Source organism: Varanus komodoensis, unplaced genomic scaffold, assembly GCF_004798865.1.
Source record: "Varanus komodoensis strain SLA01 unplaced genomic scaffold, ASM479886v1 scaffold54, whole genome shotgun sequence".
Taxonomy (NCBI): Eukaryota; Metazoa; Chordata; class Lepidosauria; order Squamata; family Varanidae; genus Varanus; species Varanus komodoensis.
The window spans coordinates 1546410-1570590 of record NW_025336142.1 but is presented as its reverse complement, the minus strand read 5'-3'; the positions used below and the strand labels follow the sequence as shown (position 1 = coordinate 1570590).

The following is a 24181-nucleotide window of genomic DNA, read 5'->3' as shown; positions in this document are numbered from 1 at the left end:
TAATAACCATTACCAACTTTTGTGATAGTTGCCACATCTAGTATTATCTATAATTTTTGCACAAGACCCCTTGGCAACTTTCTTTTCATTTCACTAGTTCTTTTCCGTTCTTTTCTTTATCTATAAAAGTAAAAATAATTTTAAAAAGTATCATTACAATGGATTTGCATGATATTGCAATTTTATGAATGAAATTCGGATTCCCTCTAGGGCAGCAATGTGATATTTCTGTGGGGGAGCTTTGGGCCACAGGAACCAGAAAAAGACTTTTGCAAGGAACATACGTATGAAATAGAAATGCCCGGGTTTCGGTATGATCCCATGTGAATATGAAACCATTTCTTGAAGAAGGAAGCCTAGCACACGAGACCTTTTCCAAAACGGGCTACCAAGCCACTAGCTTGGAATCCACATGGATTAATACAACTTACCAAATCCTGCTTTTAAATACCCTTTGCAGTGCAAAGGCAGGGTATAGGTCTAATGAATAAGTAAATAAGAAAGCCAACGGATTTCACAAAGTAACCCATCTCAATTTAACCTTCGAAACAAGCCCTGAAAAGCGCTCTCTCTGCTCTGCTATCTACTTCTCTCTGTGAAGTCCTAGGGGTGTTGGAGTTCCAGATGTTGACCAGGGCACCTTCCTTCCTTCCTTCCTCAACTGTCACGTTGGTTCTGTGTCTGCTGGGACGGCTGGCCTGATCAACCCCCTCCATGCTTGCTGCAGTGCCAAAAAAAAAAAAAAAAAGGTAGGGGCAGAAATCCCTGCTATACACAGATTTAAAGTAGACTTGAATTTGGCCCCAAGTGTCAGAACGCCTCGCTCAGGTGATTTTATAAAGGCCATGGCTGACTTAGCCTGATTCCAGGTCAACCAGAAGATAATACATCTATATTACACACTGCCTTCAACGAATGAGGCATTTTCTCACATTTCTTCAGTCCAGATTGTCCGAGCTGGCCACAAGCATGAAAGGCAGTGCTTTGGATCTCCATCTGCTGCTCAACCAAACGAGAAAAACTAAAAATGTCGAGGCAGGAATGCAATAATTGTCGAGAGACCACCTTTAGCTCGATGATTCAATGGCAGAAGTAAACGTCAGTTTAGAACCAACGCTGCACTGTCTCTGATCCTACCATGAGGTGCTTCTTCTAAGGGCCTGGCTGTAGGCCCTGCTAGCTGGGGAGGATGGGAGTTGTGGTCTACTCCAGAAGAGACCAGGTTGAGAAATTCTGCACACTCCTGTGGGATGCTACAATATGGAGGAACCTCCCCGAGATGAAGGTGGCGACCTGCTGGGCATTCCTCTTCACCCATGACGCCATGGCTGCCAGTCTCACCATCCCCAGGTTGCTTGCGATGTGTTTGTTTCTTTAAATAAAGACCCCTCTCTCGCCACATGCACACAAGCAACGCCCCAGGGCTTCATCGCGACGCCTGTTTGCTGTGCAGCCTCACACGCTGACTAGGGGCCACGCTGGAAGTGAGGCTGAGGCAAAGAGGAAAAAAGGGGGGCTGTGAAGCATTTCTCCGAGTCCGAGCATCTCCACGGCTTACAATCCAAACGGCAGAGAAAGGGACAAACGTGATGGACACAAAAGGAAGACAAACGAGGGGAAGAATCCACAATACAAACACAAGATCCAGTAAGCACACGTCTAATGCAGAAGAACCTTCTTCAGGCCTTCAGCCTGAACATCTGAGGACACAAACTAGGTGGAGAGGCGGTGCAAACGTCGGCATCCGGGCGGTCCACCTTCTTCACTCTCACACTTCATGCTGCAAACCTCTGAGAAGCTCAGCTGAATGAACTTGGTGGGAAGGGGTCCCACAAGTCGGAATCTGTGGGGCAAACTCACCAGCCCTCTATCCACGACGTGCCCTCCCTCATCCAAGACACCTGAAGGGGGTTAGCGACAACCCCGACAGCGCTGGCATTAAGGAAACTCTCCCACGGGGGCATTTCAAATAAAGTGTTACTCCACTTGCATTCCAAAAAGAAATACCATATAAAGCGGTACCTCAGCTCACGAACGCCTCAAAAAATTCATAAAAATTTTGGCCTCGGTCGCAAACTCCGCATTGGGTGGCGGCCATGATCACAGCCATCTCCCCACCCCCCCAAGTGAGGAGATGGCCAAGATCGCGCCCATCTTTCCTGCACGAGCGCAACCGCGATCTTGGCCCCACCCAAAGCACGTTCGTGCCCATCTTCTCCCCACCCCGCAGCGCACCAGGATGATGGGGGCGTGCAGGGATGACAGGCACAATTGTGGTCATGCTGGGGGGTGGGCAGGGAGATGGTCACAATCTTTGTTGTTCTTTGTCACTTTGCTTCACATTTTTCTGATTAAAACAATAGTTACAGAATGGATTAGCCTTATTTACATTGAACCTTATGGGGAAATTTGACTCGGCTCACGACCAATTTGGGTCACAACCAGAGTCCCAGAACGGATTAAGTTTGTGGGCCAAGGCACCACTGCCTGTGAGCGACATGCAAGTCCTTAGCGATGCCCTGGAGAAACTTATTTTAGGGTGCAATCCCATGCAGAAGACGCCCCCAACTCCCATCATGCACGCCTAGCATTGGAAGTGCGGTTTAATCCCCGAGTGCCCAAGAGCCCGACAAAGTTTTAGCTGCACCGGTGACTAAAAAACCGGGTCCACCTTTCATCAGGGCCCATCTCAAGGCTTTCCAGGGAAGTCCATTAACAGTTAAATGGATGGTTCTGTACAGGTTGAAAAAGCCTCATTGGCTGTGTAATTAGGAAACACACGTGGCGAACAATTTAACGAGGGCTGGAGGGAAATGATTCACAGCACAGCTACATTACGTGCCACAATGCCTTCTCTATGGGTTATTTTTAAAGTCCTAATTTCATCTTCACTTCTGGCTTTCCAAATTGATGAGCTCCCTGCCCAGTGGCTCCCACACAGAAATGATTTTCATCGTCAAGAACGGAGCACTGACACAAACACACCTCTCAGCAAGTGCGGGTTCACCTAGATCCCTGGCTGTAAATTTAATTTTTGCCTAGTGAAGATATATCAGGGAAAGCAAATAATAGAATCCAATTTTAAAACTGGGCTTGGTTTGCAGCCTTTGGAAGCGATTCCTTTGGAGACAAGCTGACACTGTTCAAAATATTATCTCAGAGAAATGACAATAAAAATATAAAGCACCACTGCTTAGATAAGGGACTTTGCTCTGTTTCTCTGCATAATTGGTCTTTTAAAACCCACCACACACAGGAGTACTGCCTTATCCTACAAAGTCATCCCCCCCAACTTTAAGTATGCTTCAGCAAAATTACTGCTGTGGTGGTAACTCGTCAGTTACTTGAAGTTACACAAGACAATGGGAAGCCGCTCTTAAGCTGGACCGAGCGAGACCCGCCTGTGAGGTATCTGCGTGTCCCATCCGTTTATCAATGTCAACCAGCTGGGAGTCCACTGTGGATTATCTTTATGAGTTTTTGCACCTCGGGGCTGCAAGTCTGCAGACTGATGCTTGACTCTGAAAGGAAATCAAGGACAGTATCGGCCTTGCTCAAACTTCTGGTGTCCGTCCAGCAAGCACAAGCCTGGGTGAGCACGGACAAAGAAAACGTGTGTGACCGAACTGTTGTCTACAGGCATGGAATCTCTGGCACCAATATCAGAGAAGGCCCTTCCCTTTTGCGAGGCCCATGCCACCTCTGCAGTGCTCTATAAATTAATATTTTTGCAAAGTAGTGCCTTTATTTTTTATGTTTTGGCCTAGATCAAAAACGCCCAGCTTTCAGGAAAATCTTCAGCGGGATCAATTTTCTTGAAGGCTGTCTTCACACGGCCCACTCCGTTATCAAGACCTACCTCCATTTGGGGGTTCAGGCCAGCAAAAGCCATTTAAAAAGATTGACCTGGAAAGCTGCAGAGAGGATGCTGCGTGGGCGCCCACCTCAGTGTCTCTCCGGCTAGCAGAGTGCTGTTCCAGCTCAGCCACACCGGTGCATCCCAACCCATCAAATGTTTGAATTCCCAATCGTGTCTCTCGCCGTGCTCCTTGCTACCTGAATCTTGCACACGCTGTGCAACTCCCACAAATTATTCAAATGTCCAATCTGTTCTCTCTTCTGGGGATCCTATGCTATCCGGAAGAGAGACAGGTTCTGAGCTTTAAAGAACTGCATCATTTCAAAAACTCTGAAGCATATGCATTGTTTGATCTGATACTCTGCTGGTAGTAAGATACACACAAAGGTATTATGGAACTCCGTGTCTTATGGAGCCTGCGATTCCCTGGGCTGCTCCCCTGATGTTGGGGACAGCGTGGAGCAGCATGGCAGCATGATCTCATCTGCACCATGTGCACAAGACTGCAGGGTCGGATCCTGGATGGGCACTTCCAGGCGGCAGCGGAGGCATGTCTCCGGTTTGCTCCAATCAGTCCTGGTGGATCCAGCACCACGTTCAGAGTCATGTCATAGGTTCAAAACATATTTGTGGCAGGCAGGACTGATGTTTGCAAAACATTTGCCTCTCGTGCTGGCACAGCATGTTACAGGGCAATGAAACTCATCCCAGAAGTTAAAGAAAACCTCAGTCAAAATTTAGAAAACATTTCTCTACCACTCCTCCTCTCAGTAGATTCTGGGGCAGTGCAGAATCAGAGGCAAAAGCAGTGAACAGAATAAAAAACAACGCTAGAAACAGCACGTCCATAGAAACAGATGAATGGAAGTGGGGTGCTCAGCCAGGGAAGCAGCAAGGCTGCCTGTTTTTGGGTGACGCCAGAAAGAACACAGAGGCCGCATCCACACAAAGCGACCAGCTGTGCTGGAAATGGCTTGCCGTTACACGTCCATCCAGCCAGCGCAGTGAGGCGAGGAACTGGGAGTCCCTGCGGAGAATCAACGGCCTGTTCTTCACCGCGGCTTGCCGCGATGTCTGACTTCTGCTCCTCCATCCTTTCCGCATTTCTGCCTGCAAGTCTAGTGGGAAGAGTGGCCAATCCGGCCGCCATCCCCCCCGGCCTTCCTCTGCCTGGCAACTGCTGAGGCGTTGGCAGCAGCTCTCCGACTGGCTGTCCCTGTGCTCCCGGTCCTCCCTGCCAGCAGGCACCCCTCCCACGGCGCGCTGCCCCACCATTCTGCTGCTCGCGGTGGCTCCGCCACCCTGTTGCCTTGCCACGCCGACAGCAGGGTGTTCCAGTGAACGCAACAAGGGGGGGGTCTCCCTGCCTGGAGAGGTAACGACGTGCAGGAGTGACCCAACCAGTAGCACAGGGCATCTTCCGTGTGGCGAACAGGCCAAGCCTAGCAAACTGCTCCGAGGTGACAACCTGCCATGATTGTTGTGTCCTGTGAACCACATCCACGAGTTTTGTGTCACCGGTTTAGTGGGAGCACTAAAACCCAAAACTCCAAAACCTTCTGCAGTGCATAACATGGTGGACAAGAAGGAGCCCTGAAGTTCCCATCTAACGAGAAGGAGAAATTCGTCCTGTTGATTTAAGGGTCGTGCTATATTTTCCTATATTTTACTCCTGAACTATTGACTAAGGGCAGTCTTTCAATCACCTAATGAAAGCAAGACAATAAAAACACGATAGCCGAACTTGTCATATGCTACCTGCATGCAGCCGACAGATACTTGCCCTTCGTGGGAATGTCAAGTGAGAAAGCTCAGTGCTAAAGACTTTGTGTCGCCGCAACTGAGCGGTGGCGCCTTGACTGACAGCAATACACTGCGTGTGCAAACGCAATGTCTCCCTGCTGACTCACAACTCCTGTTGCTGCTACCGCCCCGCAGACGACGCTGCGGCATTGGAGCGGTGTCCGCTGCTTAGTCTGAGCGACGCCTGATTATCCCCATGTGTTTTTGCTGTGATCCTGTGAGCCACTTGGAAACGCTCCACAGACCATGGATCATACGAGCCACACTTGATATATCACCACTGTGGAACAAATGGGACCCGAACGGGATCTGAGAAGCAGCAGGAACAAGCACTCCTCCCTCGTCCAGTTGCTGGGGATGGAGGCAAAGCCTTGCTTTCATGCCACTCAGACTGCCAGCCCGGGGCCAGCTCTGCCTGCTCCACCTCCCTCCAGATCGACGTCTCCATCCACGTATATCTGCACTGAGATCAAGACAGAGAGATGCGCTCCCGCAGAGCACGTGGCCTCATTGCAAGTGAAAAGGGTTGTGAAGAATCAGACGGGAAGAGAGTTCCTAACAGTGGAGTGGAAAGCCTTTTCAGAAGCCGTAGTTAGAGCTCAAGTTTGAGCTTTCAGTGTTGCCCATGGCTTCTTGGAGGCTTAAGACCCACATCAGGCCTGTTTGGCTAGTTCTGTCTGAGCTATGATTAGTGTTCAAGGCTAGAGGAGAAAAATCAATTTTTGTAAAGGCGGTAAGATACCATGTCACCAACATTATGAGTCAATCTACAGTCTTAAACATATTTAGTGTTTTCCAGTGATGCTTGTAATTGCTGACTCAGGTCTGAATCGAGCTAAGAGGAAACACCCACCGTTACCAAAAAATGTGGATCTTGTTGATTCTGGTGCAATTGATCAGATGCAGGTTTGGCATACTAAAAGGAAATACTGGGAAGAAAAGTATGGAAGAGAGGAAGGGCAGAATCTCTTCTCAGTCGTGCCGGAGTGCAGGATATGGAATAATGGGCTCGTGATACAGGAGGCCAGGTGGACATCAGGAGAACCTCCTGATGGTTGGGGCCGTATGACGACGGAACCCACGACCAGGGACGCGGTGGGCTCTCCCACACTGGAGGCCTTCAGGAGGCAGCTGCGTGGCCTTCTGGCAGGAATTCCTTCGCAGGAGTTCTGCACTGAGCAGGGGGCTGGACTCGATGGCCTTAGAGCCCAGCTCTACTGTCCCATTCTAGGAATTCACACCCCCAGATCGAGGCGGTGCTCACAAGCTTCCATGGCTCTTTAAAAAGATCAGGCGAATTCACAGGACACGTGCCCAGCACACGGGGGACGTGGCCCTAGCAGCCACCTCCCTCTGCAGGAGGAAGCGGCATGTTACTGAATGGCAGGGCCTTGAGATGGGTCATGGGGGGGGGGGGGACAGGGCTTCCACCCCACCCCCCGTGTGCTTTCCAGAGGCGCTGCCTGCCCCCTGTGGCTGCTGGACAAGGCAACAACTTGGCCAAGCGCTCTGAGAAGACAGCAGTAGTCCGTCAACACGCAGCTAAGCCGTGGCACTCTGCTCCCTGCGACAGAGCCCAAATCCCCACCCCCACCCACATCCGGAGGGTCTGCTGGCCATTCGGCCGAATCCGGCTTCCGTCCGTGCCCCTCCCCACAGTGGTGCTGTGGTGCCGCACGGCGGTCAGGGCATTCCGCTGCCCAAGCAGGGGCCTGGACTGCATCGCCGCCCCGCTCAAGCACCCGAGGCTACACGGCCCTGGCACGGGGTGGCGCATGCTGACACATGAGGCCAAGGACCCGTGAGAGGCTCCCTCCCACTCGGCTTCCTGGCATGTTTCAAAAGAATTTGCGGAAGCTAAAAAATGAGGAGCCCAGCAGGCACCCAACGTTTCATGCGCTTCAAACCCAATCAGCTGCTTAGCTGTGGACCAGAAAGGAAAGGAAGGGCGAGGCTGCTCTGGTTGCTTATCAATGCGAAATACCAATAAGCCCTTTGGGACAGTGTCGTGGGTTTATCAATGTTCTGAGAGCAAAGTGAGCCGGTAAATATTCCATTACCTTTCAATTTTTCAGCCAGCAAAGTCGCTTCATGTTCCGAATAATGCATGATCGCTGGCGGAGACGGAGGCCGCATCCGATCTTCTTCCATCTTGCGTCGGTGACGCTCCTCCCTGGCCAGCATCCGCTGCTTGCACTCCCATTCATAAAAGTCATCCCTCGCCTGAGCAAAATCGACATGAAGGCGACCAGAATCCTTTTTGTCTGTGCTAGATCCTAATCTCATGCGATAACCTGAAAATAAAAAAGCAAAAACATGGCAGCTCTTCCTCTTTTCTTCGTGTTAACACTTGGAGGGCAAAACCGTGCACCTCTGCAGACAGAAAAGGGGCATTTTACTGCCTGGGAATTGCTCGTTTTTTTCCTGTGTAAACATACATTGTATTTTGCCATTATAGAACTGCATTCAATCTACCACCATGTCAATGCACACCTGCTGCTCCATTATTTTATCCAAACAAGAACCTGGTTTTAATACCTATCGACATTTTAAAAATGCACATTCCTTCACTTGAGCCAGAAGGACAGTGACGTCACATGTTTGGGACTGAGTTTTACAGTATTTGATAGTATTTTAAAAGGATGCTTTGGAGAATTTGCTCTTAAATAAAATGAAGAACCTTAAGGCTTGAGGCATCTACATTACTTTTTTTCTTAAGAGCTTTAAAGAAGGACTTTCTCTGGATTTACTTTCATGCCAATAGGCCTGAATGCGTCTTCTATGATTAGTGATCTTTCCCCAGTCCATTGGGCTCTAAATTCAGAAATTTCAGAGCGATTTATTTCCATGTATTCATTTCCATTTTCAGCCCAGTACCTCCAGAGTCTCACCCGATGTGGCAGCAGTGCAAAGAAACCTTCAGCATCTATTTGTGCAAATATAACCGACCAAGAGGCGAACACTAAAATACGGCACTTTTCTCCAAGTAACTATCTGCCAGTAACTCCAAAATACTATCAACTTACTTTGACCTCCAAAAACACGCCCAAACTCAAAGGTCTTAACACATCTCCAAAAGATGCACACACCTTTCCAACGTGACTAAGTCAACTAGAATATGGTGCCAGAAATTCAAACCCATTTGGGATCTATTTTATGATGCTCTGAAGTACTGATATTCCTACTTTCTACCTCCAGGGAGACCTTCCCACATTGGCATCCCTGCCGAAGAAGCGTCTCTGCTCTAAACTATCCCAGGGCATGCTCCGTTAGTGAACTTTTGTGTGAATGAAAAAGCATTCCTGCTTCTCGCTGCAGCCAAAAGAAGCTTTAAACCAGGTGTGGGACCATCCCGTCCACCTGCCTGCAGGCCTATCAGACAGCAACCTGGATCAGCAGGACCCGTCTTCTTACGGGCCTTCCACGGAGGTGGGAAAGTGCACCTTCACACACGCCCGTCTGGTAAGAGAAGCAAGAGGAGGAGAGAAAACACCCGTCACCTCCTTGGTCCTCTGAAGAGACCTTTCACAAATACACCAGTGGGAATTGGCAAGCGGGTGGAGCAGATGGAAGTGGGACACCAACCCTTGTACCAGTCGACGCACCATCTTCAGTGAAGCATGTCAGACTTTCCAACAGCAGCGCATTCTAGGACTGGGAAGTTATTTACCTTTCTTCTGTTAGCGACAACAGGATGTGTGACATGAATACTGTAGCTGCAATAAATTATGGATTCTATTTTTATGTCTCTTGTCTATTATAGGTTCCAAAAATTATACTCTTCCATTGCCATTTCAGAAAGTTTTATGTTTGAAAACATAATAAAGACCATCTAGGAAAAACAGTAGTTCAGCGTAATTGAAACAACGCATCTCCCTAACGCTCAGCAGGGCCCCTGCATGCTGGAATGCAGTCAGGGCCGCAACGTCTGCTACGCGACCTCGCAGAGTCCAGGCTAGGAAGATCCCATGGATGGAAAGCGATCGTTACTGTTTAAGACTTGGAGGAAAGGGTGGGCTAGAGCAACGTACAGTCGGTTCTTCCTCCTGATTCCACAGTAAGGCCTGGTTTATATGCAGAGCAGAACAATGGACATGAGAGAGAAGAGACTTGGAAGGCCTCTACGTGAGGCTAGCAGGAAGGGGGCCATGCCATTGCTTGAGTGCTCATGTGCATGGTAAGCTGTCTGTTGGCAGGCTTCGGCCTGGCCGTGCTTTTGTGCGTGTGTGGCAGGCTTTTAACACAGGACGTGTCCACAGATGCCCTCTCTCACTTGCCGCCTCAAGGAGAACCCCTGCTCCGAACCAATCTCTGAAAACTCGCCAGAGGACTGCAGGAAGACGTCTGCACAGGAGCCGCCTCGTCCTTCCCTAGCGGAAGAGCCACCCTGGGACACAGAAGCCCAGTCCTCTCTCTGCAGAAGGACACTTTGCTTCCTGAGGGATGAGTCTTTCTCAGACCTACCACAAAGCCCTGGAAGACACCGCCAAAGCCACCAGAGATGCGGCTGAAGGAAACCCTCCAACCAGCATGTGCCCAAGCCACACCACATGGTCCGGCCGCTTCTCACGCAGGCCGGCCTCCAGGGCGCAGTGGCGCTGCACACCCCCTTCCGGATGCAGGGCCGCCTGCGCCACTGGCCGGCTGCAGCAACGCTCCCCGGCCCCGCGTCTTCTCAGGGGGCTCAGGGCCTGGGTTGGTGCGGGATCCTGGCCTGCTCGAAGCTTGCTGCAACCATCCCAGTTTGCCCCTGACTTACGCTGGCCACGTGGGCGACCACTCTGCCTCCCGCGGGATTCAGAAGTCCAATGCTGAGTCATCCTGCCTTAAAGAGCACCGCGGGGGATCCCAGCAGGTCAGTGGAGGCAAAACTGGGGCAGAATGGCTGATGTCTCAACTCAAGGCAAATCAGCTTTGTATCTTCCCAGTTCAGTGGACTTTGTAGGTACAAATGCAGGACCTGTTAGCATGTTGAACTTCTGACTCATGCGGGAACTCTAATGCGTGCCAGTTAAACAAGCACAATAAACAAATCATTTTCATTAAAGCAGATGGTTCTGATCTGGACTGACTGCTTAGGCAGAATGTGGTGCAAGATAATGATACCAAAATCATGTATCTTGACTCAGCAGGTTCAGTATCCTGTATTAAAAAACCCATAAGAGGCAATGGTTTCCTGGTAGTACATTGGGTTCTCTACCAAATTATCCAGGGCAACTAGAAGTTGCACTGAAGCATTCAGGCTCCAGGAAAAGCCAAAGTCTTGATGACGCAGGACAAGCATGATAACTCTCCCCTTGCAGTCTCTGCCCCAAGCTCCCGAAATAAAACTCACTTGCTGCAACATGAACACATTCACATCACAAAATATCAATTAAAAGCAGTGAAAACCCCATGGAAGGTTTTGATAAGTACCAGAAAGGTAAATTGCTTTATCAACCATGAACTCTTCTGCAAAACGAATATGGCAAAAATTCTTCTTGCTCTTCCGAATCGCTGTGATGTCCCCACACTGCTCAAAGACTTCCTGAATAATTTCTTCGGTAGCGTTTTCAGGCAATCCTCCAACAAACACAGTTTTACACCCTGGAGGCCTCTCTCTTGTTGACGGTGGTGGAAGATCTAAGAGGAACACAGAAGCTCAGTTCAAGAATCTCTGTGCTGTTCATCAGGATAAGTCACTTCAGCCATAAAATACAGCATTAAATAAAATTAATGAAAATCAAATAATTTAATAAAAGCATAAAACTGAATAATGAGGTACAGGCAAGCCGATGCAGCCTTTGCAGGACTTAGGAAATACTGTGGGTTGGACAGAGACACAGAGAACAATCCACTAGCCCTCACACAGGGGAAAACTCTCCAGGGCTGTAGACAGAGCTCCAAACTTGGGCTTTCCCCCCCAGTATCAGAGCCCCTTTCTTGGCTGTTCCCAGGAGGGCCGGCCCACCAACCAAGCAGGCTGAGGTGTCCATACGATACGGAAGAGCTGGCTGAGCAGCAGCTGCATTGCTCGCCAAAGAAGGTGCTCCAGAGGGCCTCTCCAGCCACCTGCCCGCTGAGAAGCACCCAGAGGGCTTCAGAGAGAACGGTGCTTCTCAAGCCGGACTTCTCGCCTCCGCACTGCTCGCCCACGGGACACTTCCATGCTATGATTGACTTAAATCTCATTGATTGCTATGGATCTACTCTATGCACCATTAAGCATCTGGATCCAACCCAATGAATTAAAGTGTCATTTGTTATTGAAAATATGAATCAGCTAACACACAGATGTTGCCACCAGGGCCATTAAAACATTATTGTCAGTAGTAATTGCTGCATCAGCTGCAACCCGTCAAGATATTTTATTATTGAACCCAGGAGAACCACAAAGAACTCAAGTCAACAGGCAAAAGGTATTAAAATGTTTATGAAGTTGTACGCCCTGAAGTGCTGCCCAAGCCATCGGGTGGGTGAGCTTCTCTGGCAATTTGCTAGGATGCGAGCATTTCTTGGGATTGGCCCCGTCCCTACAAATGCAGCCAACCCAAGATCCATTTACCCTCTGTGGCCAGATCCAAAGACCTGACCAAGAGTTCAGTATCCCAGACCCTTTGCATGCGGGTTTCTCGAACAAGGAGAAGGTGCTTTTGAAATGGCCTGTACAGCTTGTGGTACGCCACAGGGGCCCGATATTCAAAGATGAAATGTGAAATAAATCCACACCAGACACAGCCAAGCTACTGGACAAGGCTGCAGTGGCGCTTTGGATTTTGGGCAGCTCCTGTGGGACAACAGACCACCCAAAGTGCATGCTGCACCCCCATAAACCTCATGGACACTCAGGGCTGCCTTGCCGGAACCAGGCCGCACTAGCCCGGCTGGTACGGCAGCTGCATGGTTGCAAAGCGCAGAGCAACGCCATTCTTGTGCAAGCTGCACCTCATGGAAGGATGCGCGGTTTTTCCCCTCCGAACCAGCCTGCGCATTCTTACATGAAGTCACTACAAGCCGGGATGGATCATTTTTGCAACTGCAAAGATCATTACACTGCGCACCCAATTGCTTTCTGGTGCTACCAGGTCATCTCGCATCGCCCTTTTCCCGGTGTTTCAGCCTGCAACCGAACGACGGCGCGTGCACATTTATCGGAATTCCTACCCACTCCAGCTGTTAGACGTGTGGCGCGGAGTCCAGCGGTAAAGCCAAAAGGCATCTTGAAATTCTCTGGAGGAATTGCCAAACCATGAGCCGGGGCTTCCCCACCATCTCTGCCCCATATTAAAAGTGTGGGATAATTTTCCCTGTGGAAGTTTTAGGTGACCGGCTAAATAGCAGCCTTTGTTACCCTGAACCTGGTCTGGTGAATTGACCTGAATTAAGCCAAATCCATCAGCCCCACTTACTTGGGTTCGGAGGAAAAAGTGTGCCGCTCTTACAGTGAATTATTTCTTTGGTGACGGGGACGTCAGTCGCCGAGAGCTGCGGAACCAACCCCATGCCCGGCAGCATGGGGTTCAGCGGGGTGATTCCCGCCATCATGCCGAGGCTCGGATCAAAGCTCCGCACACAGATGGAATCTGTAACGACAGAACACAAACACGGGGCTCGGTCTCTCTTGCAGAAGCTCGTCAGGCTTCCGACTGTGCCGAGGCCAACGGGCGCGCGAGTGGCATGCAAGGGGCAGGGAAGGGAAGTAGCGGTGCCCTCTCCCGGCGATCGTGCAGACCCAGCCAACGTGCAGAGGATCTGCTCCTGCAGGAATCTGCAGTGGTTCCACAGGATGCAGGATGAGTGCCAGGCTGGCAAAGGTGGAATCTCAGTGATGCTGAACCGCGGGATACAGAAAAGCTCTCCAGATACCCAACACCTCCCGGGGTGGATGCACCGGCACAGGGTGACCCCGAGCAGGGCAGAGCTGGACAAGGGGGTGTCGGCCCAAGTCCTTGTCCCTCTCCTATAGCAAGGGGCTGCGATCGGGTTGGCGGAGGGGGGCTCAAGACACCTCGCCACCTCCTTAGCCCCACCTTTCCCCATATTTGCTCTGTGCGGCTGATTTGCACCCAGACTGGCAAAGGCGCCCGCTCTTTCTCCCCGTGTGCCCCTGAGCTGAGGTTCAAGGGGCCGCATGGGGCATCGTCACCAGCCGTGGTGATGGGGGGCAGCTCCATCGGGGCTCCCTCCTGGCAGTGGAGAATCCATGCCCTGCGCATATCTCAAAGGCGAGCAAGACCTCTCTTTGTGCACCCATCCACCCTGTGCAAAGGTCATGCAAGGTGAACGTGTGGAAGGGGTGTGGGGAGGAGGCCTGCGGCACGCTCCGGACTAGTCCTGCATGCCTGCGGGAGGAACCTGAAGTGGAAATCCAGCCCTTTCAGCCCTCAGCCACTAGACAGCTCAGATGCTGCTGGCCGAGCGCACCCACCCCAGCCCACGTGAGCGGCCCATCCACCTCCAGCTCCACCCCCGGCACTCGCCCCCGGAGCAGCCAATGTTCCGTGGGGCCAGTGTGGACGGGGATGTGGCCTTGCGCCTGCGAGTGGTGGAGCTCTTGCCCCACACGTCTCTGCTCACAGCCTTGCCTCACGCTCGGCCCTGAAGCGGATTAATGAAGGGAGTTACTTGGTGGCATGGAAGGCCATTCGGTGATGAGAACGCCCCAGGGCGATGCAGTCCATGGGTCCTGCAGCTTGACTTTGCCTTTTAGGCCAATCCATTCCTACCAACATCACAGATTTGCATCAGAATCTCTGCCTTACACAAGCACGCATGCACACACAGATGAAACAGATGCCTGCTCTGCAGCACCAAAAATCACAAGACTATGAAATATAAACAGCAGATGTTTCAGAAGACTGCAAAGCCAACTCTGTAAGCTTCTTTCTTTAGGATTGGGAGTGCAAAAAGTGGGGACTTTTCTGCTTTGTGCAACACAATAACCGATTTTGAAAGCGCCATCCCTTTGTTAGCAGAAGTTGGCTGCTATTTGATACCATCAACTATTCAGCAGCAGTGCCGAGTTCCTCATGGGCATTCCCACAAGTTTGTCGTAGTGCTTTTGGCTAACAGCTCGAGAATATTTAACGATAGCGTGTAAAATCGAGGGGCTGGTAGCTGGATCAGAACTCATAAATGGAAGAAAAGCAGGCCTTGAAGGAGCCAAACAAACCCCACGCCATGCCAGTAACAGACTAGGAGCTTCTAGGCAGGCAAAGTCTGCTTGGCATGGATCCTAAATTCCGGCATCAGATGAGCTCGGGGAAGCCCACGTGGTATCTTTCAGAAAGGCCATTACTTCTCAACGTGCAATAAAGAAAATGGAAGAGTCGGTATAAAGGAGCTGGAAGCAGGACAAACAGCCCAGCCGCAAATACGCCGACGGGGTCTGAACTGGGCGCGTGCGAGGGGCGAAGGGATCTTGGCTCGCCATTAAGAGCAAGGTGCAAGTGAGCAGCTCCAGCTACAGTGGTGGGAAGCCACTCCTTGATGGGGATACACATTTAGAGGGGAGAAAGCAACGCCTTCCTAAAAATCCAGGGAAACGCAGGGGGCAGGCACGGACACTGCCCGGCAAGGCAAGGGCGGCTTGCGATGTGGGGCGCATGCAGCCGCTCGCCCTCCAGGAGTGGCACACGTGGCCTCGCCATGCGCCTTTGCAGCAACCCTCCTGAGGCAGCTCGGCCCGAGAGGCAGGGGCCCAGGGAGCTTCAGGGGCAGGAGGGGCCCCAGCCCCGACCCGACCCCACATCCACGCAGCCAGAGTTGCCCTCGTGTCGGCTCGACGGTGTATGTGCATGTCTTTCCAGATGAAGGCGCCCGCTGAATCCCAACGGCATAAAGGCCTTCATGTTATTTTTTTATATTTATTTGTTTGTTTAGAATTGTTGCATGCTGTCCCATCGCGTAGCCTCGAGACGGCTTACATAAAATAAATAAACACAATATTAATGCGTGATTCAGTGACAGCAGTTTTCCGCACTCCCTCAAATCAGTTTTTCCAGTACACTTTTGATGGTGGAAGAGCTCCTGACACAGCAGAGAGAGGGAAAAGTCAAGGAAAATGCTACTGCTGGTGGCAAACAGTAACACCCCTTTGGACTGCCATGAGGCAGACTCTGTATTCCACAGGGCCTTTAGGAAAAGAGGTTTAAGGAGAGATCCTGTTGTTCTGTCCAGACTCCTTCTGGATCAGTAAGAAATTACTGGTTATTCATGAGGCTCTGAAGTGATGCGGCCCCAAATTAATATTAAGAATATGCTGCTTCTGCTGCATATTCATACCCAAGAAATAGTGGATCGCCCTCCAAGCATCATGACTAACTTGCACTGCTGCCCAGAAAAATCAGAGTTTTCTCTAAATTGGTTTGTGCTGGGATTGGTCTCTTTCTTAAGTTCGAAGCAGCTATGGGTGGCCCATTTGCCTCCAGCCTGTTTTTTCTGCTGTTACATCACTTCCCAAGCTGCCAGAAGCTTCTGTGTTCAAGTTTAAAAGCAAAAGCTCTCCCTCTTTGCTGGGCAGCCTTCTAAGCAAACAGTTACAAGCGCTTCCTGCACTTGGGGTGCACTCCTTTAAGGTCCCCTAATCCAATTAGTTGTTCGAAAGTGCATTCTTCGTAACAGACAAAATATAAATTGGGCACAATCCGGGTCCACCCCCCTTCAAGAAAAATGCAGGCATCACCTCAGTAAGTTTCAGAAAGTTGGTACGGAAATCCCTGAAATACGAAGTCCAGTTACACACCTTGTATCGCCTGGGCTGCAAGAAGGGAATTCAGGTTCCGCAGGAAGACTATTGTTGGGAGAAAGCAGCTCTCCAGTGTCCCTTTCACGGGGAGCCCCGGAAGGCCCCTGGGAGCCCCGTGGAACTCCAGGTGTGAGCCCGGCACCCCCCTCGCAACACATGCACGCCAAGCGCACGGGTCCCACGACCAGAAGGAGGCAGACGCTCAGGCGGTTTGCACGGGCCCGATTCCTGATAGGCGCTGGCACCAGCACGTTCTGCACTCCTGGGACGCTGGGCTCGCAGACATGAAGCAGGGGGCTGAGGCCCTGGGAGGCGAGCCGGGGGATGCGGCGGATGCCCACCTCCAGAGCAGGTTCCTCACACGCCCCGAGCGCTAGCCCTCCTTTGGCCATAGGCTCCCGGCCGGAGCGAGGTCTCTCTCATGCCAACCTGGCCAAACACGCCTTCTAGTCCCTGCTGGCCTCTGGCTGGGACAAGCGCTGGCAGTACCGCGGCAACGGCGATGGGTGGGCATCTGGCAAGTGACTCTCCACAGCCAAATTTGGAGACAAGCTGCAAAGAGGGGGGGAGTCGATGCACCGCCAGCCCCAGCAACTTGGACGGAGAAATCCATGGTTTTCCCCTGCGGGAAGAACGCAGAGGGTGAGCAAAGCATTTTGAGGGAAGTGAGCTGCAGAGGGGAAGCGAGGAGACCAACCCACGGTCCCATTTATGCCAGCAAGGAATGGTCCGCAGAAAAACCTTAATAAACGTCATAAACTTGTTATTAAGAAACTTCATAGAATGGGCATAATAATCTCTTCTTCACACACAAAATAAGCAAGTTTCTCTTCGCACAGACTTAGAAAACTGATAAATATCTACAAAAGAAAGAGATTACTCACTCCCAGTGTGTTCTTCGATCTTCAATGGGATTTAAAAGTAACCGTAGAGCAGAGAGAAATTACCTCTTTAAAATGCAGCAGTCTGACATTCTGACAAAGAATGATTTCATTATTCATGCTTCACAAATGGAAATCTTTTCTTTTATAAGCATACAGCTGAAATGCTCGGTTTAAAATAAGTTTAGCTCTTTGTCAATTAGTGTTAAATCCAACTCCGTTGCTTATATGTTAGCTATATTTAAATGTAAGTCATACAAAAGGGTTCTTTAGTTTTCCTACAATCTATGATCTCTGAATATTTTGCTGCTAGAATGTTCCTCTTTTTTCTAATGTTTGGCAGCCTTCAGACCTGCTGTTTCGTTTGCATGGCAGCAATATATAATGGGTGATAATTTAATATTAAAACCCCTATTAATGGTATTCCTAGGCTCTGAAACTTTTCTATGAAATTCACTTTGACAATGATTTTAATAATGTGATTTCATAAGCTATAATGAGACAGTTAAAAATAAAAATAAGAACTAAAACAAATTAAGTCAGAGAAGCTTCACTTAAGCTAAATATATGTTCAAACCAAACATACAAGCAAAAGGGCACAAAATGCCCTTGTGCCTCGGATAGACTAAACGGGTTTCCCTATTTATGCTGTTATATAAGTTTGACTTCTTTATTTGTTTTTAATCAGATACAACAAAGCGCATGTTGCAGAAGGAAGGCTTTCTTTTCATTTCAGAGAGTACAGTTTGCTTGTCCCACAGGCTCTGGGGGGGAGGGGGGGCTTTTTCAGGGCTCTGGCTTTGAGATCTATGACGCCCAAATGGCACCCTGACATTGAGCCCGGCCTCCTTCGCTCCCCCTGCATGGGGCTTTACCCAGATGGCCAAACACACTGTCTAGATAAAAAATCAGCGCCCAAGGGGCAGGGTGGCTAGTCCTCATGAAGGTGAGCCCATGGTTAGATGCTTCCATGCACTGGGAAAAGGGTGGTAGGATGGTGTCCTTCGTAACTTAAAATAGAAGAGGTTTTTTCCCCTTTAGGAATACTAGAGTTTGAAAGAAAGAAATATAAATAAAATACTACTTTAAATAGCACGATAGAACCCTAAAAATAATAACATCTAAATGGCAAACCTTTCTAAAAGGGCAATGGCACTATTGCTATGCAGAGTAAAAGTCCATAGGTTAAGCATTTTTTGCAGATGTTATTGGTATGGAGGCACAGAATCCTAGAAGAGCAGAGCTGGAAGGGCCCAGAAGGCCATCAGGTCCAGCCCCCTGCTGTTGCAGGACACCGGTTTGCACCACTGCATTCGGATGACTGTCCAGACACTGTCTGGATGCCTCTGCTGAGGGAGAGCCCACAGTCTCCCCAGGTGATCAGCTCCCTTGTCGTACATGAGAAAATTCTTCTTGGTGTCTAGTCCAAATGTGGTTTCTTTTAACTTCCACGTCCTGCACTCCGGGATGAATGAGAGCAAGGCTCCTCCTCCCTTTCTGTGGCCGCCTGTGGGGTATTTGTACAGCGCCACTCTGTCACCCCTGAGTCTCCTCCTCCTGGGGCTGAACGTACCCAGTTCTCTTGCGGGACAGTCCCTGAAGTCATCCTTGTTGCCCTCCTCTGTGCCCTTTCTAGCTCTTCTGTGCCTTCCTTAAACAGAGACTCCAGGTGAGGTCTGACTAGTGCTGAGTATACGTAGCTTCTTAAATCATCTGTCCGTGCAGAGACATGAAAGCCATTCTTAAAGGAAATGAGCCAGAAAAGGGCATTTCACGTGCAGCATTTTCCTTGCCTGAGATACTTTTGCATGGGGTAAAAAGAAAGCCCAGATGCGGCCAATGCTAGGGGTTTTTTTTCAACACAGAATTTAAAACAGAATACAAAAGCCTAAAATGCATGGGAAAATCTAGGTGCCTCCATATGGTGCCAGAAAGAGCACAATCCAGTGACCAGGCAAGCCTCCTGGGAAGCTTATTCCACAACCGGGGTGCCACAGCAGAAAAGGACCCACCAAGCTCCCTGCCTTTGGTGAGGCCCCTGGAGAAGGACTACTGAACATAATCTCAGGGACTGGGCAGCTATTTATAAGAAATGTGTCGGAATATAATACATTCAGGCTTTGAGTAGTTTTTAGTACATTTGGGCTGCTGGAAAGGAAACCATTTGTGTGTGTTGAGGAAGCAATTAGTACATTTCCTTGAGAAGATTCAGTGTGAAGTAAATCACACCTACCTGTGATAACCCAGGATGTTTAATTCATACTTGTAAAGTCCATGCCTTTTGTAAACCAGCATTCAAACAAGTTAATTGGGGTATCTCAGACTGTTTCGGTTTGCATCCCAGTTCCACTTGTGGACGCAAGGAATGCTATCTCAGCAAGGGGCTTCTCCTTGTGGGCAGGAACACTTGTCGCGCTCAGGGGACACTCTTGTCACTCCGGCTTCCTCCTGCAATTGATGGCGCGCTTGTCAAATCGAACCTGCTTTCTTGGATGCACCCAACAATGCAGGGTCAACTTCCACTTCTTCCACTAACACAAGTGTCAGTGTGGCACATACACAACCAGACTCCACGCCCAACAAGGCATGCGCTAGCGGAAGGTGAGGAAAGGATCGTGTTTTTACAGGCAGGAGGCAGAAGTTAAAAGCCACGATGTTCCTGAATAACTTGAGGAGCAATTAACCTAAGGCAGCAAAGCCAGGGCTGATATTCAAAGAACGTCTCTCCAAGGGCTGTCCTGGAACTCCAGCCAGATCCTGCTGCCCGTGTGCGATCAAGCCGGCCGGTGGACTCCCGCTGTTTCTACAAACTAGGTGGAAAATGTGTGAGCAGTGGACTCTTTGGAGCTGGGTTGGCCGGAACGGCCATCTGGAGGCAGGGAAAGAGCTAGCAACTGGTAGGGGGAGGTCGTGGACCTGCCAAGACGGGGTTTCACAACCCCTTGCGTGCATTTCCGCATGCGCTCCTACATTTTCACCCGGGGCTCACTGCCTTGCAAGCGCCCCCCTCCATGGAATGAGTACCAAACAGCACACTGGTGCAGAAGCGGGTAATCACAAATAAGCTGAGCCGCAAGCCACTGCAAAAAGGGACAGGTAATCAGGCACCAAGGGAAGAATTAAAGAATTTATGAATGTATGGAGTATAAATAGACATACTGGCATAAGTGCTTCCTTATCGGAAATCCTTTTAAATATATATATATTTTACCAACTCTGGCAAGAAATCTTTTCCTTAGAATACTGCCTGACAATTCTAAACTGATCTCCATTATTACATCTCATTGATTTCAGTATGGAAAAGACGGAAAATACCTTGTAGATTAGCAAGATGAGGAATCACAGAATCATTTAAAATATATTTGCAATAACAAAATCTGCAATCAATTTGCAACTCAGTTTCCATTCACGCTAGAAGACGTCGACTCCATGCCCTTGATTTAAATAGGTAAGAACTGGAAACATCACCAGGGAGTTAAACTCAGCATGTGAAGAAAGAATCATGGGAGGACTTCAGAGCAGATGAAGTGCTAGATTTTCCTGGCAAACTGAAAACAAATAAAATGCCAGGTCCAGAGAGCATCTATCTGAAAGATCTTAAAGAGCTCAAATGTGAAATGGCTGTTCTTCTAATAAAAATATGGAACATGTCCCCAAGTTGGCCTCTGTGCAAGGAGACTGGAAGGTGCCTGTCTCACCCAGGAAATTGCAAACCAGATAATTTAATGGGTGTTCTGGGTATAGGGCTGGAGAACATGACGAGAAATAAAATTATGGAGCATACGGAAAGACAGGTCTCGTCCAAAAGAAATCGACAAGGCTTGTGCCAGTCTAACTCCCACCTCACCAGCGTTCCGGTTTCCTTGAGGACACCTCAAGCAGGTTCAGACAGGTGTCTACATGCACTACTGTCACCAAACGCCGGAGCAAACTTAGAAATGATGGGATGCTCCTTTTATGGACCGGTAAGTGATTAAAGACTCAGGAATAAAGAGGGGCGTTTTTCCAGACATGCCTGGTGTACACAGTGGGATCCCCAGGTGTCTGTGGGGTGACACCACATTTTAACTTGTTCACAAGCAATTTAGAAATCAGACTAATCCGCCAGGATGAGGATGCCTTGCCCAAAGACCCCCAGGGGCCTGGAGCTGTCATCACCCTACGTGTCTATGGTAATTAAAGCAGATGCACAAACAAAACAGTGACCCGCTTCAAAAGGGGATCCCCTGAACCGGCTACCCATCCATGAGAGCCCCTTTCCTCTTCTCTGGCGAGTCCCGCATCCGCTTGGCTCTTCTCCCCGCGCCAGGGAACAGAGTGAGCCACCAGCCAGTGGTTCTCCTGGCTTGCCACGTTCGTGGAATTCTCCTCTGGGCTGGGGGTGCAGGAGCCCACGTCTGCCCTCCAGCGCTCCTACTCTAAGCCCCTGTCAATCTGTTTTGCAAACAACAGGCTGTTGTGATAGCTAGCAGGCCAGATGTAACGTGAAGAAACTTTTCTGAGCCTGCAGGGCGTGTTGATTCTGAAGCTTTGAGTAGGAAGAAAAGACGATCCCACCGGGCGTGTCCAAAGCCCTGAGGGGTACCTATCGAGATTCCTTCAGTCCTGCCCACTGTTACTCCGGAGTTTTGGCTTATTCTTTCTATAGGATTACATGCGTGTGCATGCGTGCCCCCCCCCCCTTTAAAAAAATCTTGGAAAGCGCTTAGGGAATCAGCACTTATGGGAAAAGATCGGACTGGTTTTTAATGGGGTTAGACACTAAAGGGCATGCCATGACCCACGCCATTCATTCCAGCTTCTCCTCCGCTCCGCAGAGTGGATCCACACTCCGAGGACAGGCAAACAAAGGGCAGCTGTAATTGTAAACGGATTACACGCGAAGTCAAAAATGCTTTGGAGGGCTTCTTTTGTTCCGACACAATTACACCCTGTATACAAAGGAGTGGAAGGCAAAACAGGGGCTCAGATGACACTGTTGCAACTGGAATGAGACATACAGGAAACAGCATAATTAGTGGCAGACGGGTTGTATGAGTTCGAACAATGAGATGCGCCCGGGCTCCGTTTGTGGCAAACTTTGACAGCATTTGCTTCTGAACCATCGATGGCAGGCATTTTCCAGTGGGGAGCAAGGAACCACGTGGATAATCCGTAGGCACCTATCGCCAAAAAAACCCAACTCCATAGTTTTCACCGGGATCGTTCGGGCTCCTGACTTTGGGAGGGTTTTGCTGATGCTTGAGCCTAAGGCGGGTTTCAGCTTTCCTTTCACAACGCGCCAATTCCAGCAGTTTCTGTCTCGACTTCGGAGCGGGTCCTCTGCAGGGCACCCTGGCTTTCCATTGCCCATCTCACACTGCGCCGTCACCGCTGCAACTTCATGGTACAGAAAGACGGCTCACAGCGGCACACCGAGCAAATTCAAAGGCATTCCTCCACTATCCGCCAATGCGGATAGGCACCACGAAGGCACCAGTTCAGCGCAGGGGAACTGGAAATCCCGATGGGGTGGCAGATGACGTCAGAAGGTCCGTGCTGCTGCTCATCAGATTTTTTACTCTTCTCCTTCCATATATACCTGCCCACCCCCTAAGATCTGGGTCGGAGGTCCTGCTTTGGGAGCCCTCTCTGAAGGAGATCAGGAGAGTGGCCCCCCGGGGAAGGGCCTTCTCTGTGGCGGCCCCGGCTTTGGAACATGCTCTCCAGGCACGGGGCGGCAGGCCAAAACCATTTTGTTTTCTGAATATTTCTAGATCCAATGATTGCTTTTGAAATGAGCTGTTATTTGATGCTATGCTTAATTGTTGTATCACCATCCTGAGAACCAGGTGAAAAGGGCAGGATGGAAATGCTTTTAATAAATGAATAAATAAATACATGAAAATCAAGGGCGTTTCCTGCTGCCACGCTGCCGTCAGAATGGCAGACCACACGGCCTGTGGCCTCAGCTGCAGCTCTGGGGGTCTTTGCCCACCCCCGGTCTCCACACCACATACAGATCCAGTAGGAGCTAGTATAACGAACTGATCACTGGAAGAGCTCCATTGGACCAAAGCCCTGCTCTGTGCACAGTTGAGACATTTCATTCCTCCTAAAGGAATATTTCACAAGACGGCTCATTCGGTTTTCTGTGATGGCTCCTCCCAGAAAACGCCCATTGCTGGGACTGGAGCCCCCCGAAGCCAGTGCAGCCACCCAAGCGCTTTTCCTAAAAAATGCAACTATTAACAAAAAAGTTCATTTTCCATCATAATCACACATTGGATCAGCTTTTAACAATTCAGAGAGCTGTATAAATGAACTCCTACGCTCCATATGTTCTCGCCTAAGATTAACGCACATATGTTGACTTATATCTCGTAGCTGAATTCAAAAAGTGTGGATCGTGGGTCCTCAATCTATGGCCCAGGGGCTGGATCCGGCCCGCCATGACCATTTCGGCCCGCCACTGCACACCTCGCCCCGGTTTGCTCGCTTGGAGAAAACAAACGCTCTCCGAGCGAGCAAGCCGCTACCTCGTGCGCCCGCCCCCGCCTGCGCCTCCCTCGCCTCGCCTCGCCTCGCCACACACCCCGCCCCAGCGTGCGCCCCCGCACAAGAGGGGGGAAGAAAGCGCCCAAAGTGTACAAAAGGAAAAGAAATTCTGCACAATTGTTAACATGGTTATAAATAAAACCTTGACATTTGTTCAAATCAGGAATCCAATTTTACAGCACCAGGAAATAAGGAATTATATAGCACAGAGATAACATCTAAACTGGTATTAAAAGGCCAGCAGCACTGAAAATTGATTAGACATCAAAGCCATACAAACTATATCCCAAGAGCACTATAGAAAAATAAACTAGACTTTGCACAACATTTTTTAAGAAGCCTGTTTTTTCAAGAAAGACTCTTTTTAGAGTATAA

General features: G+C 49.8%; 1 protein-coding gene across 1 annotated transcript in view; it reads right to left on the bottom strand.

Moving 5' to 3' along the window:
• Nucleotides 1–24181, bottom strand: part of ENOX1 (ecto-NOX disulfide-thiol exchanger 1) — a 107341-nt gene that overhangs the window by 76985 nt on the left and 6175 nt on the right. Inside the window, exons 3-5 of the mRNA XM_044448243.1 lie at nt 13051–13224; nt 11078–11284; nt 7723–7956 (exon numbers count right to left, since the gene is read on the bottom strand). Coding sequence (XP_044304178.1) covers nt 7723–7956; nt 11078–11284; nt 13051–13224 — 615 coding nt within the window. The remainder of the gene's footprint in view (nt 1–7722; nt 7957–11077; nt 11285–13050; nt 13225–24181) is intronic.